The sequence below is a fragment of the Geotrypetes seraphini genome, chromosome 2 (genome assembly GCF_902459505.1).
Source record: "Geotrypetes seraphini chromosome 2, aGeoSer1.1, whole genome shotgun sequence".
In the NCBI taxonomy this organism is placed as follows: Eukaryota; Metazoa; Chordata; class Amphibia; order Gymnophiona; family Dermophiidae; genus Geotrypetes; species Geotrypetes seraphini.
The window spans coordinates 298,113,837-298,126,839 of record NC_047085.1 but is presented as its reverse complement, the minus strand read 5'-3'; the positions used below and the strand labels follow the sequence as shown (position 1 = coordinate 298,126,839).

The 13,003-nt window shown below is 42.8% G+C and overlaps 1 protein-coding gene and 1 non-coding gene across 3 annotated transcripts in view; both read left to right on the top strand.

The window, feature by feature from the left end:
• Nucleotides 1-3,094: 3,094 nt before the first annotated feature.
• EIF3D (eukaryotic translation initiation factor 3 subunit D) overlaps nt 3,095-13,003 on the top strand; it is a 103,323-nt gene continuing 93,414 nt past the window's right edge. For both annotated transcript variants that reach the window (XM_033929858.1, XM_033929857.1), the window contains exons 1-2: nt 3,095-3,238; nt 10,426-10,559. In XM_033929858.1, coding sequence (XP_033785749.1) covers nt 10,437-10,559 — 123 coding nt within the window. In that variant the 5' untranslated portion in view covers nt 3,095-3,238; nt 10,426-10,436. The remainder of the gene's footprint in view (nt 3,239-10,425; nt 10,560-13,003) is intronic.
• On the top strand, nt 8,196-8,281 carry LOC117356152. Its single transcript, XR_004538583.1, has one exon.

Here is a 13,003-nt window from a genome sequence, read left to right as displayed (position 1 = left end):
ATCAAATCTCCTCGCAGTCTTCTCTTTTCGAGGGTGAACAGTCCCAGTTTTCTGAGGCGTTCTTTGTAGCTCAAATTCTCCATACCTCTGACAAGTTCGTGGCTCGCCTCTGCACATTCTCGAGCAGAGTTATATCCTTCTTAAGGTATGGAGACCAGTGTTGGACACAGTATTCTAAATGTGGTCTGACCATTGCTCTGTAAAGTGGCATTATGACATCTTCCGATCTACTCATGATCCCCTTCTTAATCATGCCCAACATCCTGTTTGCTTTCCTCGCCGCCGCCGCCGCACATTGAGCCGATGGTTTTAGGGTTCTATCAGTACCCCCAAATCCCTTTCTTGTTCGCATTTGGCTAATGTCACACCCAATATCCTATATTCATGTTCTTTGTTTTTCTTTCCCCAGATGCATTACCTTGCATTTTTCAGCATTAAAATTCATCTGTCACTTTATCGCCCACTTTTCCAGCTGGTTCAGATCCTTCTGAAGATCCTCACAGTCCCTTTGAGAGCCAACCACCCGACATAGTTTTGTATCATCTGCAAACTTGATTATATTGCATGTTGTCTCCTCTTCCAGGTCATTTATAAAAATATTGAACAAGAGGGGCCCAAGAACAGAGCCCTGGGGCACGCTGCTAGTCACCTTCTCCCAGTCCGAGAATTTCCCATTTATGCTTACTCTCTGCCTTCTGTTCTCTAACCATTTGCCGATCCATCTGTGCACTTCTCCTCCTATTCCATGACTTAGTAATTTACTCATAAGCCTTGCGTGTGGGATCTTGTCAAATGCTTTCTGGAAGTCCAAGTAAATTATGGCCACTGGATGTCCACTATCCATGTGTTTGTTCACCTTCTCAAAGAATTGAAGTAAATTTGTCAAACATGACTTCCCTTTCCTGAAGCCGTGTTGACTAGCTCTTATTAGGTTGTAATCTTCCAGATGTTGTACAATGTTATCTTTAATTATTGATTCAATTATCTTCCCAGGGACCGATGTGAGACTCACAGGTCTGTAGTTTCCCGGTTCACCTCTTGATCCTTTCTTGAAAATTGGGATGACATTTGCTATCCTCCAGTCATCTGGTATTTGCCCGGTTCTAATTGACATGTTAGCTAAGGATTGTAATAGTTCCCCAATTTCCACCTTAAGTTCCTTTAGTACTCTTTATTTTTATATAAAAGAAAGTTTAATAAGAGTTCCATTAGCCCATAGGGAGATCATAGAAACCAGTGATAGCTCACTGTTGGGCAGTTTTGACTAAGACCAGCTCTAAATGACAAATGCTGCGAGCACTTGAGGTTTCTTTATCTCTGGGCAAAGCTCACTACCATGTTTCCACCACTTTGTGAGTTTCTGGTTGATATGAGTGGTCTCTAGAACTTCATGGGTATATTCATTTGAATTAATGTATTCACATAACTACAAGAAGATTGAAGAAAATATTTAACAGCCAATTGATTATTTGCTATGAAATAATAAGAGTAAAGGAAGTAACAAAGAAAATTTTTTTACCATTTCTTGTTTTTATCATTTTGAGATAATAATGTTAAATTGTAACCAGTTCTGAACTCTCTGGGGAGGGCAAGCTATAAAAATAAATTAATTAATAAAATTACTACAAATATATATATTTTTTAATATTAGGGGGTGTTAAAATGATCAGCCATGGGTGTCACATACCCTAGGTATGTAAATTATACACTTTCAATTGGAGACTGTTAAGATAAAATGATGTTGCAGTAGTGCAGAGATAATGAAAAGCCAGTGAAGCTCAGTGTTTAGCTCAAAAAGAAGGAAAAAGCCTCAGAACGGGCCCTCCCACCACCACAAAGGTGGATACAATAGGTGGTTGAGCGGTAACCTCACAGGCAAAACCTTTGTTTTTTCTCCCACCGGGAAGGTTTAAAAACCAGACATCCGGAGCCACCCCATGGGAGCCCTTTTCTGGACTTTTTGAAGCGTCTTTTCACGCTCTTACAAAGGTATGTCTTTAATTGCTAGAGTAGGAAGTTCAAATTAAGTGAGGAACTACATGTTCTCATGTTCTTCTTCTTTGTTTTGCAGACTGATCGGTCGGGTCACACCCTGATGTAGCCTGTCAGTGAAACGCTGGCCTCCGTTGGTGTGCCGATCAGCATTGAGATAAGTGGAATTTGTTCCTCTGTCTGGACATTTTTTATATGAAGCACGGTTTATGCTCAAGTGTTGTAGTGCTCATTTTTAAACGAAGGTTTTGCCTGTGAGGTTACCGCTCAACCACCTATTGTATCCACCTTTGTGGTGGTGGGAGGGCCCGTTCTGAGGCTTTTTCCTTCTTTTTGAACTAAACACTGAGCTTCACTGGCTTTTCATTATCTCTGCACTACTGCAACATCATTTTATCTTAACAGTCTCCAATTGAAAGTGTATAATTTACATACATTGGTTTTCAATACATCTGTGTTGGTTACTGCTACATACCCTAGGTATGCCACTTGGTCTCAAGCACCTAGCTAGATCCCAAGGAGTAAAACAGACTGTATGCTGCTTATCCTAAAAGCAAGCAGTGGATTTCCCTAAGCCATCTCAATAATGACCTATAGACTTCTCTTTTAGGAAATCACTCAAACCTTTTTAACACCCTCCCCCCCCCCCCCCCCTCCCAGCTAAATGATTTTCACATTCTCTGGCAACAAATTCCAGAGTTTAGTTACACATTGTGTGAATAAATGTTTTCTCCACTTTGTTTTAAATCTTCTACTTAGCAGCTTCATCACAAGTCCCCTAGTCCTAGAGTCCTAGTATTTTTGGAAAGAGTGAACAAGTAATTCACAACTACCCTTTCCACTCCACTCAGTGTTTTATAGACCTCTATCATATCACCCCTGAGCCGTCTCTTCTCCATTTCATGGGAACTAAAGAGAATAGCTGGAACCATTTCTGTCTCCCGGGTTTACAGATCAGACGCTCCAGTTTGCACCTTACTTTACGCTACTTACGTAAGTCGTCCCTCTCTTTACGTGAGCATAGGCTGGCGTGTTCCATTCGGCTTCCGTCTCATGGCTCCTCCTTTCGCGCGCTTGTCGTGGCGCAGAATTATGGGTATTATTTTCTTTTCTTCATTTTGCGACAGTGCTGTCGCGCGGCTGCCGGCAAGCGTTCTCTCCCTTCTCTTACTTCTGATTGTTGAGCTGCGGCTTTCGGGCCGCGAGCCGGCAATCTGCTGACATCGGGCGACAGGAGCGGCTGCGGGTGAGACGGGGCATTTGCAAGGGCCTGGGGCTGAGCCTGGACTTAAGGGGGAAGAGAAAGGAGAGAGGCCTGAGGGCAGCAGTGGAGCTGTGGCTCTTGACGAGCCCAGCCCCTGCCTGTTGTAGAGGCCTTCTCCCTCCTCAAAATTGTTCCCTTTACTCAACTTGTCTGTGCTCCTCCGATAATGGCCCGGCCCGGCCCGGCCCGGCCCGCTGGAAGGCCTCTATGTTGAAGTTTAGTCTACTTAGCATGCCATCTTTCAGCGCAGCAAGGCGGTTTGTAATAGAATAAAATGTCAGGTTCATGTTGCTGTGTTTGAACGTATTAGAAAAAAAACGTGTTGTAAAAAAAAAAAAATCCACAGCTTCTTAATCAGCCTGCGTGAAAAGTGCTTCCTTGTCTGATTTTTGGGATAGTGACTTAAAAAGACACCTTCCCATCTTCAGTGACATATGCCAGGTATACGTTGAAGAGTCTTTCAAGAGAGTAAGCCAGAAGGCAATATACTCTGCAGGGACCGTATAACTGGTGTGAAAACTAGGAATGCTCACTTAACATAATATAAGATGGCAGATAAAGACCTGAACGGTCCATCCAGTCTGCCTATAAGTTATCCCAGTTATCTTGTGCTTTACTATTTAATCATTAAGTACAGAAGCCAGATTTTAGGTAACAGATGAAATGAAAAGATTTCTTAAACTGTTTGGGATCGATGTAATAAAGTGTTGTTACACTTTTTTTTTTTTTTTTTTGCTATATTGTGAAGTAGAATGCCAACTCATTTAAATCCAATGATAACGGGTTTTGCTATCAAATACAGATTCAGTGCTTAGTTTTCTAATATTATGAATTGAGGGGATTCTTTAAAGTAAACACTAATGCATGCATGTGTAAATGATTAGACTTAATAAATGCTTGCTCATATATATACAGAATAACCATGCAGATCTGTAATTGTGCATGGTTTATAGATTGGTGTCCACATAAGCAGTATCTGAGTAAATTGTGATAATTTTATTTTTTACATTTAACTTATAGAAGCTATGAAATATACACACACACATTTACACCATGGCAATCTACATCTATTCCCTCCCATTACCCCAAACAATAGTAATCTAGTGGCCCTCCCATCCTTAAAAAATGTAACTGATAGTCTTGTGATCCACCCCGTTCCTGGATACCAACCCTCAATTGAATAATTTAAATCCATGGTGTCTAGTAGCACCCTCTGACTCCTCCCTGAGCCAACCATACCCTTGAAGAGAGGCAGAAGTGATTCCCAATCACTCCTGCCTCCACACTGCCATCTTTGAAAAAGGTGGTTCCCTGCCTGCATGGTGCAAACTGGGGATGCACTAGGTGGGGCATACTGTCATATAAGGGAATTTGCCCTTATATAGCAGTAGGCCCTGTATTCCACAGGGAATGGCGCTGCCATTTTCTAAGAGGTTTGCACTGGATGCAGGAGCAAGTGGGCATCACTCCTGCCTCTCTTCATAGTGGAAGAGTGGCCTTGTGGTTAGTGCAGTGGCCTGGTAACGTGAGGAGCTGTGTTTGATTTCCTTTGCAGCTCCTTGTGACTCTGGGCAAGTCACTTAAACCTCCATTGCCCCAAGAACAAAATAACCCATCTTGAAGGCAACCTCAGAAAGAAGGTATGTCAAGATCCCTTTCCCTTACAGTGGGATAGACTCGGGAGGGCACCACTAGACACCAGAGGCCGTATTCTCTAATATTGCTTGTAAAATTCAATAGATTGCTATAGCGGCTGTAAATCTAACGATTCAAAAAAGATAAGCCATTCTCAAAGAATCACACATGCAAATGAGGTTTACGGAGGGTCACCAAATTTACATGAGATCAGTCGCTTGTGATAGTGATCGGCATACATGCAGAATAGTCCACGGAAAGAGGCATAAATGTGTGCATGTGCTGGGAAAAGCCAGGGAGGTGGAATCGTCGGCTTTCAACAAGCTCGTATAAGACACATCTTTAATATACGCACTTGAGACGTGTTTTTGAGATTTTTTTTCCCATTACTATTATACTACTATAATTTATGTGAATAGTGTGGGTTTTTTATTTTTATCATGAGCCACAGCCAGATACATGCGCCAGAGATGCACTTTTCACAGTACCAGCACCCTGGACCAGCCAGTAATTTTTGATCATTAAAAGCCGAAACTTCGTTTGGAGAATCGCTCGGCGATGATAAAGAATTGCCCGGAGTGCTCGTTTAAATATTAATGAGCCCATTTTAGTAGTATTGACCTTGTACTACATTTGCATGGCAGAGTTGGAGCCTACTAAGAAACTCGGAAAAGACCACGGTGAACCGTTCTAATAATAGGGTGGTAAAATACTGACACACTAAACCGTCTAGAACTAGTTTAGTGACCATTGTTAAAGGCATGTTAAATATTGAGAGTATGGGCCTCAGGATTTAATTTTTTAGTTGGGAGTTGTAGTTCATATAACCCCCCCCCCTTTTTTTTTTTTTTTTTTTTACAAAACAGTGTTAGCGTTTTTAGAATTTCTATGAGCGTCTGAGCTGTTACTGCCGCGGTTGGCACTAAAAATATTAGCAAGGCTTTGTAAAGGAGGGGGATAATTTTATTTGCAAATATAATAACAATATTACAAATCAATACTTTAACATATTAACAGTGAAGACCAATTTCAGTGCAGGTGGGGGGGGAGCATTAGACTACCATGGATGTACGAGGAGGGGGGAGAACATTTGACAGTTTTGTTTTTTTTAAATGTCACCCTTTCTGTCAGTGCCTGTCTCCATGTGCTGCTAGCAACTCTAATGCTTCTTTCTCCATTGGCCCTATGTTAGCATTCTATAAAATAATGTAGGTGGTAGAAGAATTCTATGAGCGTCGGAGCATTTGCCTTGCCAGCCCACTGTAGAAACCTCTGCCGCAGCTTTGTAAAAGTCAGTGTTAGTGCTTAGTTTTGAAATGGAACAAAAAGTTAGTTTGATTTTATGTGGCTAGCATTAGTAAGGGTATTTTACCAGTTTCTTTTCTTCTGTTACTATGAAATGCCCATAGCTTTTATTTTTACTATATGTTTTATGGAAAGGGCTCAGTGGACACAAAAAGGCAGGATAATGAGAAACTGTGATAATTTTGTCACCAAATAAAGATGTGCTGTGGTTGTGAACAGGTGAGCAAAACTCTTGACTGCAGAGATTCAGTTGATATGATACCAATACTATTTGTGTGTAGAAGGTACATTGTGTATTCCAGACACACGTCTAATTCGTATAATTCTGCACATGAACCGCTCATATGCACTTGTTGCTATGGTAGCCAACATGCTCTCCCATGGTTGGTTTGTTGCATTCAGAATACCAGTTTTAAATATGTAGTAATAAATGCATGTAAAAAATGGAATTAACTTAAAATGTGTCTAAAATGTAGTTTTGTGGTGTTAGAATTTGTGTAAGGTGAGAAATAGTATTCAATGTGAAGAAATATCATGCTCCCTTCTATAAGCTAAAATAGAATAAAACACCAAAATTTCTTCTTGCATCATAATTGCCAATTAAGGTGCATAAAGCATTTTGATTAAATTTCTCACAAAATCCAGGTCTTGAAAATATACATCTGTAATCAGAAGCCTGAGTACCATATTTTCACGCATATAATGCGCACGTTATACACGGTTTTTACAAACCGTGCATAACCTTGCGTGTTATACGCGTGAGCGCGTTTTACAAATTTTTTTTTTACATAGTTCCCCCCCCGACGTCCGATTCACCCCCCCGCAGGACCGCTCGCACCCCCACCCCGAAGGACCGCTCGCACGCACCCCCACTCCAAAGGACCGCTCGCTACGCACTCCCACCCGCACCCCCACCCTGAAGGACCGCTCGCACCCCCACAGCCTCCCGACCCCCACCCACCCCTCATCATGTAGAAGCTCCTACTGGTGTCCTGCTGCTTCCTCTTGGCGGTCCTGGCCCTTCTGTGAGCCCTGCGTCTGCGCTGCTTCGTCTTCCAGCGGTCCCGCCCTTTCTTCTGACGTCAGACGTCAGAGAAAGGGCGGGGACCGCCGGAAGACGAAGCAGCGCAGATGCAGGGCTCACAGAAGGGCCGGACCGCCAAGAGGAAGCAGCAGGACACCGGTAGGAGCTTCTACATGATGAGGGGGGGGGGGTCGCGAGGGCTGTGGGGGTGTGAGCGGTCCTTCAGGATGGGGTGTGAGGGTGGGAGTGCGTGCGAGCGGTCCTTCGGGGTGGGGGTGCGAGCGGTCATGCGGGGGGGTGAATCGGATGTCGGGGGGGGCATCAGGCTTTCAGGGTGGGGACAGGACTTCAAGGGGGAGAGGAGAGGTCCGAGGCGGTGGAAAGGAGATTCGGGGTGGCCAGAGGAGAGTCGGGGCGGGCGAAAGGAGAGTCGGGCGGCGACGGGAGAGTCGGGGCAGCATGCGCGGTATACGGGTGTGCGCGGTATATAAAATTTTTTTAACATATATGTCGGTTTCCTGCGTGCTATACCCGTGCGCGCGTTTTACATGGGTGCGCGTTATCTACGTGAAAATACGGTAATAGTCAAAACATTTTGAGTGTGTAGAAACCTTTCTTTCTCAACTAGAACTTCTCTTTCTCTCATGGCAAGTGGTTATCCAAGTAGGCATACATAAGATAAATGCATGACCTAAAAGGCAAGCTAATTTTCATGCTTTGGGTTGTCCTGAAAACTGGATTTATTTATAGGTCCCAGAGGACCAGAGTTGAGAAGGGGAGGGGTTTAGATTTAGCTTGCACCTTTTTCAGGAGCAGCTCAAGGCAAGTTGCTGTTGCTTTCTACATCTCTGACAATTCTGAATTAAGATGTGGAAAAATTTCAGGGGAAAACTGAGTAAACCTAGATGTAGCAACTTTTGTAAAACCTCCCATTACAGTGTAGAGGCCCTAGATGGAATGATGCTGGAGGAATTCTGGTCTGTGATGACTAGCCCACTGCGCAATCTGAGCACCACTGTGTGTGAAGTGATGCAGGCAGTGCTGTTAATGGACTGAGACCAGATCACAAGACTAAGCATCAGAAAGAAGGCTTTTTCTTTTCAGCACACACAAATAAACATTTTTCTAAACCAGATATTTTTATTACAATTTCTTTTTCATTGACTTGGATGTTAGCCCGAGGTAGGATTAAGAATGCATTTAGAAAATTAAGGCACCAGTCATACATTCTTAGGAACCAGTGGAAATTGTTTCCCTGTATTTAAATTTCTTTTCACCTTTTACTGCTCTGTTATTTGTTTTATTTCTTATTTCTCATTTTTTTGGGGATCTCATTTTAACCTTTATTTGCATCTGCTTTGTGATGGCTTGAGAAATGTTGATGCATCCCATAGCATTTATGCTCTTGATACGGTCTTGCCAGAAATAATAGATGTGAATGTAAATGTCAACTATTGCCAAAGGTATTTAATCTGTTTCTTCCTATCTCAGGTCTGATAGCTCTTTTTTTTTTTTTTTTTTTGTAAAATTTAAGATGAGTTTATAATTCATAGGAATATGTCATTAGAGATTCCAAGCTAAATTGACATTGCTGCTCAATCAGTTCTCATTTGGGCTGTGGTTTGTTATGAGTGTATTAGTGAATGTGTATTTGTCATTTAAAGCTCATATAAGATAGACAAAAAGTAGGGCATTTTCTAAACTCTGAACTTTACATAAGCTTAAGCCTTCCTCAGCCTTGAATGATTTTATAACAACAAATGGTCCTTGCCCTTGATTGATTACTATAATTGATTACACTTGGGGCTTTCAATGTCATCAGTAAAGCATGCTTTTTCAAAATGTAGCTGCCTCTCCTGTGTGAAAGTATGTCATGTGACTCATATTTCACCAATACTGTTCTCTTTACCCTGCCTGCTAGTGAGTAGCGGGTAATATTCAGTGTTATTACAATGATCTTTAAAGCACTGTGGCCACTAGTCCCTTTGCAGTTGGGCTTATCTCTAGCTTTTTAATGAGCCAGTTCTAGGGCAGGGCTTCTAAGTTCTCTCCTGCAGGCATACCTAACCAGTTAAGTTTTCAGGATTGCCCCATTGAAAATGCATGAACAGGTTTGCAAACAATGGATCTCTACTATATGCAAATGTATCTAATGCATATTCATTGTGGTAATCCTGAAAATCTGACTGGTTAGGTTTGATTCCAGGAGAGGGTTCAGAAGCATTTTCTAGGGGCTTCCCCTCATAAGGCTAGGGTTTATTGTAGATCATCCCCCTATAAAGTTACATGTAACGGAGTCATTTATAATTGTATCTTTTTAAGATCAAGGCCGTGACTATAACATGCTTTGGCAATGGTGATCGGTGTAGACCAGGAGTGCCCACACTTTTTTGGCTTGCGAGCAACTTTTAAAATGACCAAGTCAAAATGATCTACCAACAATAAAATTTTTTTTTTTAAAACACAAAGCGCACTGTACGCAGAGAAAATGTATAAGTTACCATTTATATTCGGGGGGGGGGTTCAAAGAGGTCAAGGCAGATGACTTTAAAATATGCAATAGCCACAAATGACCAGATATCATGAAAACACAATATGTAAGGAGATAAACACTTTCAATTATGATTACTGTGATGTCTTCTAGTATAATATAAGAACTGCATAGGCTATAGACTCATTCAAAAATGAAGGAAAAAGCCTCAGAAAGGGCCCTCCCACCTCCACCGAAAAGGTTTTTAAAGAAGTGGTCGAGCGGTCACCTCATTGGCAAAAAAACCTTCAATATGTGTTAAAGCGTTATGCTGTGCTCTGCTAATGAAAAATAAATGATAGAAGAAAAACTTCAACTTATCTTCACTGATCGGTACACCAACGGTGGCCAGCATTTCACAAATATGTTGCCTCACGGTGTATCCCAACCGATCAGACTTCTTTCAAAAGGGGACGCCGAATCGTCCGCCTTGCCTTCTTACTGTCGTTGTAGTATCTGACTGATCCAGAAACTATCTGAGCCACTTGTGATTATAGCTGGTTCTGAATTTTAGGTTTGTTTGTTTTCCAATCCAACATGGGCATAATATTTATTTTATAAGTGGGCATTATCTTTAAGATAAATATTACAAATTGTGCTTCATTTCAGGCTGCCTTCAGTAAGGTAGGTTATAAAAGTAAAACAATAAATATATTTTTTTATAATCTTTTCTAGGAATTTGAATCATGGCGAAGTTTCTTGCACCAGTCATTCAGGACAATCCCTCGGGTTGGGGTCCATGTGCTGTGCCCGAGCAGTTCAAGGACATGCCATACCAGCCCTTCAGCAAAGGAGACCGATTAGGAAAGGTACACCTGCTATTGTATGGTCTTCTTTTGGGAGCCGGGAGCCAATACAGAAGGAGCTTTTAAATCTTGCCCAGTCAGCACTTCTTAGCATGTACATGTTTCATGGTTCCTGCAACATGGCTGGTCCTTTCTAATTTTGTTGTAAAGTGAAGCACAATTTCATTGCTTAATTAGCAAATTAGCACTGATAATAGGGCACTAACAATCAATTATTGGCACTAATTGTCAATAATTGGAATTTGTGTGCATCTTTATAGTTGCTGTTCTCTAAAGATGTGAGCATAAATTTTACCACACAGATCCAAAAAAGAGGGCAAGGCCATTGGAGTGGCATGGGCAGGTCAGGGGTGTTTCTAGGCTTTGCATGCAGTGTTATAGAATTCTAAAAATGGCACCCAACTTTGAGTATAGAATTGTGTTTTGGGTGCCATTTATAGAACCGAGTCCAGCGTTGTTTTCTTTTTGCTTCCACTGCTCATTTGTCTGTAAATCAAACATATATGATTTTTTTAGTGTGCTTGTTCAACTGTTTTCCACAGTGGCATAGCTAGAAGTGAATGGGCCCCAAGTGGAAAAATGCCATGCCATGTTTCCTAAAGTATTGGAGGGGTGAAGAAGAAACCCATTCATAGCTCTAGTAAACAAATCCTGCAAAAACAAGCACATTCCAAACCTACTGTACCAGTGTATAGAAAACCTACCATAGAAATAGAAACTGAAATACAGTGGTACCTCGGAATCCGAACGCCCCAGAACTTGAACAACTTGGAATCCAAACTTTTTTAAAATTAAATTTTGCCCGGAATTCGAACGCTGCTTTGGAATACTGAACGTATGGGAACTGCAAGCGTTGCTCAGCCCAAAGCTTCCCCTCCGACACAGCATTCCTGTTTCCGCCAGGGCGGTTCGCATCAGAGGGAAGCTTTGGGGCTGAGCACCTCTTGCTGTTGCCCATCTTGCTGCCTCTGTTAAAATTTATTGGAAAATCTGAGTTTGTGGGACCAAGGAATGGATTAATCCAGTTTCTTTTATTTTCAATGGGAAAAATTGTCTTGGAACTCGAACGTTTTGGAATTTGAACGGGGTTCTGGAACAGATTAAGTTCAGATTCCAAGGTACCACTGTACAAGATATCAGAGATGCACATTTCCCAAAGCTGACATATTTCAGTTAATAAATTAAGAAAAAAACCTTTTTTTTCTGCTTTTATTGTCCGAGTATTGCTTTGGCCCTAATGTCTCTCTTCTGCTTTTCTGTTCTTTAACACTCTTTCCAGGATCTTCATGTTCTTTTAACATTTCATCTCACTCTGTCCAACATCCATCTTCCCACTGCATCCCTTAGCCCAGTGTTTTTTCAACCTTTTTTGGGCAAAGGCACACTTGTTTCATGAAAAAAATCACGAGGCACACCACCATTAAGAAAAAGTTAAAAAATGTAACTGTGCCTATATTGACTATATATAAATATATAGGAATCCAAATAAACACAAAGAAAGTATTTTATAATGCTGCCATACCGCCACTGGGGAATAGGCTGCCACTGCCGCCATCGGGAACAGGCCGGCACCGAGTTCTCCCTGCTTCTCTTCCCCGCAGAGCCGACCAACTCTCGCCACCCGTCGTCAATTCTAACGTCGGAGAGGACGTTCTAGGCCAGCCAGGCAGCGATTGGCTGGCCCAGAACGTCCTCTCCGACGTCAGAATTGACGCGAGTGGCGAGAGTTGGCCGGCCCCACAGGGAAAAGCAGGGAGAACTTGGCACCGGCCTGTTCCCGATGGCGGCGGTGGCACTCAAGTGGCTAAAGAGCCGCAGTTTGCCGGCCTAGGGACAACACTGGAGGGTGGCCAGCTGTGCACCCCCTTGGGACGTAAACCCGGGGTGGGGCAGACCGCCCCCCCCACCCTGGTATGCCACTATCTGTACCTCACTCCCTCCCTATGACCAAAAATTCTCCTTTCTTCTATTCCCCGTGTACACAACCATCTCTTTCCCTCCCTTCCTCTCTCCAAAGTCCATGCCTTCTGTGTCCAAACACTCATTCCCTCCCCCACCTCAGCATCTCTTTCCCTCCCTTCCTCTCTCCCAAGTCCATTTCTTCTGTGTCCAAAAACGCATTCCCTCCCCCACCTCAGCATCTCTTTCCCTCCCTTCCTCTCTCCCAAGTCCATTTCTTCTGTGTCCAAAAACGCATTCCCTTCCCCACCTCAGCATCTCTTTCCCTCCCTTCCTCTCTCCCAAGTCCATGCCTTCTGTGTCCAAAAACCCATTCCCTCCCCCACCTCAGCATCTCTTTCCCTCCCTTCCTCTCTCCCAAGTTCATGCCTTGTGTCCAAAACGCACTCCCTCCCCCCTTTTGTGTTCCATGTTTGCCTCCCAGCCCATCTTTGCAACTTTCTCAGCAAAACGAAGCTCAAGCCGCGAGGCTTGTCTTCTGCTTCCTG